At 28.7% G+C, this 6,831-nt stretch overlaps 1 protein-coding gene across 1 annotated transcript; it reads left to right on the top strand.

The window, feature by feature from the left end:
- Positions 1–1,938: 1,938 nt before the first annotated feature.
- LOC107882675 (zinc finger protein 239-like) lies at positions 1,939–3,230 on the top strand. The gene has a single exon (XM_029490692.1). It carries the CDS (start codon positions 2,083–2,085, stop codon positions 3,019–3,021), a length of 939 nt encoding a protein of 312 aa, XP_029346552.1. The 5' UTR covers positions 1,939–2,082; the 3' UTR covers positions 3,022–3,230.
- The last annotated feature ends 3,601 nt before the right edge of the window (positions 3,231–6,831 follow it).

Below are 6,831 nucleotides of genomic sequence, written 5' to 3'. Positions count from 1 at the left end.
CTACAAATAAAATTGTACTTATTGATATTTATAGTAAAGAAAAACTAAAAAATTGTAATTTTGTCCGTAATCAGCTCAAAATGTAAACGTTAAATATTTTGAAAATTTGATCGTGTATTGGAAATGCTAATATAAACAACCAGTGAAAATTATGTATCTACTGTAATGTGTTTTTTTGGTTTTAACGGCGCTTGAAAATTACTGAGTATTTAAAATTTTGACCTCCCCAAGCACTAACTAGATTCACTTTCCCATAGAACAAGATAGGTACATAAGTTGAAAATCGAAGTATTATTTCAACTATTTATCGTGTACCTAAACTGTAAACAGACAAACAAAATAAATAATAAAAAACAACATTGTAAAAACAATACTTTCATCGCTCTGCCCAGAATCTATAATTTAAATGTGGTTTTGAAAAATTCAAAATAGCCAACCTGTAATTCTAATTTCTATAAAACTTGATTGTAAAAACATTTATTTATTAAACATGGTTTATTTTTTGGGAAGTAGGTAATTTTAAAATAAATTATGACCTAACTACTAAAACATTCTCATCACATATTTTTAAAAGTTTATAAGCTTAGTGTTTTTTAATACTGGATCAAACTTTACTTAACAAAATTAATGAGATACTTAAGATTTTAAACTAGTTCTTTGGGTATCCAATAGAAATTCCTTTAACCTGTAACTGGACATTTTTAAATTTTTTATTTGTTGGTTTTATAACCTTATGTACAATAGACACACCACTTCCTCGCGATTATTATTTCAATCTATAAATTGTAATAATATCAATTATAGTTAATTAAATTGATTAATAACCAGATTTACAATATTTAATAATCGCATTTTAAAATGTCATTGTGTGTATAAAATATAATAATATAGTTTCAAGTTTCTAGAATAATAATTTTAAACTATTTAAAAACAACCAAAACCGTGATTCATGGTCTTAATATTATGTAACTTTGTCCTAATTTGGACTTAAAATAACAATAAAAAAAAAATGTGTTTATAAAAGTTTTAGTTTTTGATTTGTTATATAATTAACTACTTATATGGAACTTTGTTTTACATTTTCAATTCTTAGCTATAAAAAATTTAATATTTAATATTATACAGTATGTCCCAGAAGTCCCGTATCACCCTTAATATCTTCATGGAAAATCAATATATTTAAATACAGTTTTTTTTACAGTAATAAGTATGGAAATTGTGATTGAATAGCATAATATTCGATTTTTTTTTTCAAAAACTCCAAAATTATCAAACATTTTTTTTAGACAAATAAGTTTTTTAAATTTCCAAGATAGCCATTTTGTTGATCGTATTTTTTTAAGCAGTTCAAAAAATAAAAAAAAAATATCAAAATTTAATGAAAATCGCTCAAATTGAAGCTTATTATTATTTTGAATTTCTAAGAATAATAGTTATGTTATCTATGCATACGGCATTAGAAAAATACGATTCGCATGTTAATTATTACAATCACGCTGAAATTCCTTCAACGGCTAGGATTCGTTTGCGCACATTTACCTTTTTTACGATTCGTTAGAGCACAACAGCATATTTTCCTTCTCACTTTAATTTAGGCTTAGGACTATATTCTGTTTTGTATAGGCGTGATAAAAAATGTGCATGACGTGTGTGTGTGTGTCTGTGTTAGTTCTGAATAAATATATAATTATGCTATTAATAAGAAGTAATAGTAGTATATTAGTTATACAATTAATATACTAATTTTAAATGGTGTATTAAAGTTTGATGTTCTTCATATAAGTTAAACGATCAGTAATTTTATTTTTATATTCATTCAAAATATTTTCCAATTGTATCTTCTTATATATGTGTTTTTTTTTTTGAAGTTTATTGAATTGTCGTACTATGTTTTTATAATTATTGTCCTTTATTTAACATAGGTAATAATTTTGAAAATACCTAATTTTTTTCAGAACTTTAAGTAGAACTGAAGCAAACACAAATTATACCGAAGTAAAAAACGAAAAAGATTTTATTTATGGTCATGAATGTGATGGAACAATTTATAACAAAACCCATTGTTCGGAACTCATTAGTCGTATGTATTCGGATAAAAAATCTAACTTGAGAGAAAAGGAATTCATTTGTGACATGTGTAATAAATCTTTTTATAATAAAACACATTTGAGAAAACACATACTACTTCATCCTAAAAAAGTGATATACAATAGTACTGTTTGTAATACGCATTTAAAAACACACTTGAAATCGCACATTAGTGTTAAGCCGTTTAAATGTGATATGTGTAATAAAAAGTTTGCCTATGATTCACAATTCAAAGCTCACACGAGAACACACACTGGAGAAAAGCCATATGAATGTGATATCTGCGGTCAAGCATTTGCTCAATCATATAATTTAATAGTGCATACAAGGATACATACTGGAGAAAGACCATTTAAATGTGATACCTGCGGTAAAGGGTTTTCTAATTCATCAAGTTTAACAGTGCATAAGAGAATACATACAGGAGAAAGACCATTTAAATGTGATATCTGTGATCTATCATTTTCAAACAGAGGAGCATTAAAACTTCATACAAGAACACATACCGGAGCAAAACCATTTAATTGTGATTTTTGTGATCGAAAGTTTTCTTCTTCTTCAAATTTATCAATGCATACGAGGATACATACTGGGAAAAAACCATTTAAATGTGATATATGTGATCGAACTTTTTCAGGTAAATCACATTTAAAATATCATATTAGGACACATATTGAAAAAAAGCTATTTAAATGTGATATCTGTGCTCAAGGGTTTAATCAACGATCTCATTTAAACGTTCATACAAGAACACATACTGGAAAAAAGCCATTTGAATGTGATATCTGTAATAAAACTTTTGCTCATGCATCAACTTTAAAAATACATACAAGAACGCATACCGGGGAAAAACCATTTAAATGTGATATCTGTCTTTCAGCATTTTCACATGCACCGACATTAAAAAAACATACCAGGACACATAGGTACTAGAGAAAATGTAAAATCTGGGATCAAGTGTTTTCTCGTTCACAAAATCCTTTAAGGATATCAACCAAAGGATATCCTTAAAAATACAACATACTCTCTGTTTAATCTTGTGACAACCAAGTACCTAGTTTCATATATGTATGTTTCCTTGTAAGTTTTTATTAACTATTTTTATTTTTATGATAATCATAACCTTACATTTCACTATTTACATACTATTTATAATTTAAGTTTAATCAGAAACCAAACAAAATAATCATTAAAATATAATTATTTAAAGCACAAAAAGTAAACCTGAGTATTTGATTATTTTTTTTATGTAAAATTATATCAGTTTTATTTATTTAATTTGTAGGCCATTGCTTTGTTTTGATATTCTGTATGGAGCCAGACACTATTTTAAAACTGTATGAAAGGGGTTTGTTAGTTGTGTATTACTTTTTGGTTAAAACCATGACTTAGGTATATTAAATTATTGCAATAATACCCCTACTACATCATTTTTCACGTCAAGAGAATGCTACACTTGCAATCTGCATGCGTTATTATCTCTGTTAGTTTAAATTTAGAGTGAATTGACCTCTTATAAAATGTAGAAGTAAGAATATTATCTATTGAACATCATAGGATTTTTTTTTAATATTTAAATTATAAAGCAAGTTATGGGTATTTTAAAACTATAATTGTTTGTGCATTTTAAAATACCCATAACATTCTTCAAAATTTAAATCTAAAAAAAACCTATGATGTTCACTACATTATTATAATCTTACTTTTAAACTTTATGAGAGGTGTAACGTTCTCAACAGTGTCGAGTCGAAAAAATGGTAGTTGTTGATATAATTGAACGATGATGTTGTTATACTTATATTTTATCGTCAAGCAAAACTGTAATAATTGCTTAATATCGAAAATTTTTTGAAGTCCAATATAATAAAATAAAATAACTGTTGGTATTAATGATCTTGTTGTGACTTTAAGTTAGGATTACTGTTCTTCTTGAGGCTTGTTGTCCGTCTGATGAGCGCTTTTCCATCAGCGTCTCTCGTCGGGTCAGTCCCTATATCTCTCCTATACCTACTTTTAGCACGACCGTACATGGTAATCTTGCTGTCTAGGCCTAGCGTGAGAGAATCACATGCTCTGCACACGCCGGATGTCTCTTACATATATTTATTATTATTGTGATTTGTGAGGTTATTTTAAACTACATCACAAATCCAGCACGGGGATACTAAACGTTATTTATATACGTAGTCATATGTTTGTTGGCGCTCGGGGCCCAGGGTCACGCGATACTATTTTTACTATCGATGTATACGCGCTACTATTGTCGATGTATATGTACTGTTTACGTACAACAGTTATTATTATTTATATAGGTATTTATACAGCTATAGTTACAGCTCGCTTCAGAGGTCCATTCTCTTTCATTTTTAACTCGGAGCGAAGCGTGAACCACAGAGCGTACAATTTGCTATGTTATGAGTTTGTAATACAGGGAGAACGCATACAGGTGAGCACCCTCTTAAGGAAGTTAAATGGCAACCCACTGCCATTTTATTTTGTTTGATAACAATACAGGCAGTAACCTTGTATATATTTTAAACCATGATGGTAAAACAACGTTACTGTTGGCATTTATTCTGGATCTGAATCTCGGGGCTGTAGTTGATCTTTGACTAAAACTCATAATGTTTTCGAAAGGTGAGGTTAATATATTCTGTTTAATATATTTCTGAGAATAAGTTGAATATTTGTTTCAGGAGACTGAATTTTAACAATTTTGCATTATTAAGTCGTTTAGCTACTTACAGGACAGGCATGATTTTCGGCATAAAAATCTCAATTTCCACAGCTGTAGACCGCTGTTGTACATCTGGTACGTTTTTAATAATACATTTCCGGAAATCTTTTGTGTTATCCTCCTTCATTCTAATTTTTCTAGGTGCCAAGTTCAGTTTAACACAAACTTAGACAGACAGATATAGAATATTTACCGTGTAAAATATAACATGTTCAAAAATAAAACAATATAATTAGAAATTGTAGTAAATTGAATTACGTAAAAATATTGAAAAAAATTTTAAAAGTTTCAGACGGTTATGCTGGATCACGCCTTGATCATTAGTGATATATAATATATATGTTATATTGACTTTGATATAATTAGAAGGGGTGTGTATAAACAATAAAGAAACAAATAGAGGGACTCTGTCCTTCGCTATGATCCTAAATCAAGTACTTATGTAGGTATATCGTATATAGAAGATGTCGCCAGCAACGAGAGAGTAGCGAGCCACGTAATAGAATAAAAAATAATATTCAGAGTGGCAGAGCGGCAGAGCAGAAAATGAATAAATTCTAGTATTTTATTAGTAAAAATGTTGATACCGCGATTTAGCCACCCTTGCTTTAATATATTCGTACAAATGTACAATGTTATAGTATCGAAAATATGTCAAACCTAAGCGACCGTCACTATAGGTACCATAAATCTGTTTATTTATTGTGTAATAGACCGGTAAATAAAATAAAAATTCATAAAAATAATCTAAAATAGACTTATGTATGTAGAGAATATCATAAAGGCGAAACGGTAAGTACCTCTAGGTGTTTTCATTCAACGATTTCGTAGCCTTATATATTATATATGTTTCCTTTTGTATTTAATGTTTAGAAAGTTGAAAAACTGCTGAACTGTGATTAAAAATAATGCATGCCTGAAACCCCGGCTACCTGTCAGGGATTTATGTACATAAACAGACGGTTACGTAATACGATATATGCATATCCCTGCTACAACAGTCTACTGAGTCTAATATTACATTTACATAATATTACTTTCAAAGCCAGTCTGATCTATAATATTAAAATAGTTAAACGTTTTCATTATATTATTTTAAATTTGAAAAAAACTCGTAATCCAGCAGCTTCTAATAACAGTTATACTACTATTGAATTTTGAATATCTTTTAACTGACATAGCATGACCAAAGTCTTATAGTAACTCCAATATTTTTCTATTAAAAAAAAAAATATAATAATTACCTATTGTTCTATACAGAAATAGTTTCCAATACTCTAGTTATCTATATATATATATGTATAAATGGATCCTATTTCTCTTGTTCATCAAATGGTATCAAATGTGAACGGCTGGACCGATTTTGCTAATTTTTTTTTGCTGTGTTTGTAATTGTCAGGACAAGGTTCATATGAAAGAAAATTTTAAAAAATCCACCGGAAAAGTAGGAAATCTGGATAGTACAAATAATAAATCTAAATAATTAAATAAAAATGTTGGTAGTTTATTGTTGCAGATTAAAATAATAATAGTGTATTATATATTGGTTGCTATTGGTTAATCGGGCATGTTAGTTGATTTGTATAACATATTATTTTTTGTCAATATACATATAGATTAGACCTCTGGAAAGTAGATGGGCTAATTTAAAAAGGGATTAAATTTGGTTTTTTTTTATTCATCGGATTTTAATAAGGTTAGGTTAGGTTTAGTTAGGATTATGTATTAGTTAATTGTATTAATTTACCGTATTATATCAAACTTGGTATAACTTTGATACTTTAGAGTAAAATCTTACACTTACGTACCTACAGCATGGGGGTCCGTGATTTACTGCAGGTAGATAGCCTACCTGATAATATACTGCTGCAAAGCAGAATTTCTATTCCGGGCAACGGAGAAGTTAAGATAAATTTTGAACACCATACCGAAAGGTGCATTTCTCCAGCTCCCCCAATTTTGAATTTTGAATTTTTTTTTCACCATTCGTTTGTAGCCGGTTTGTG

Source organism: Acyrthosiphon pisum, chromosome A2 (genome assembly GCF_005508785.2).
Source record: "Acyrthosiphon pisum isolate AL4f chromosome A2, pea_aphid_22Mar2018_4r6ur, whole genome shotgun sequence".
Taxonomy (NCBI): Eukaryota; Metazoa; Arthropoda; class Insecta; order Hemiptera; family Aphididae; genus Acyrthosiphon; species Acyrthosiphon pisum.
This window is presented reverse-complemented; position numbering and strand designations above follow the sequence as displayed.

Bases quoted from the DNA above. Each gene is read 5' to 3' on its own strand.
- LOC107882675 (XM_029490692.1), top strand. From the start codon at position 2,083: ATGTATTCGGATAAAAAATCTAACTTGAGAGAAAAGGAATTCATTTGT.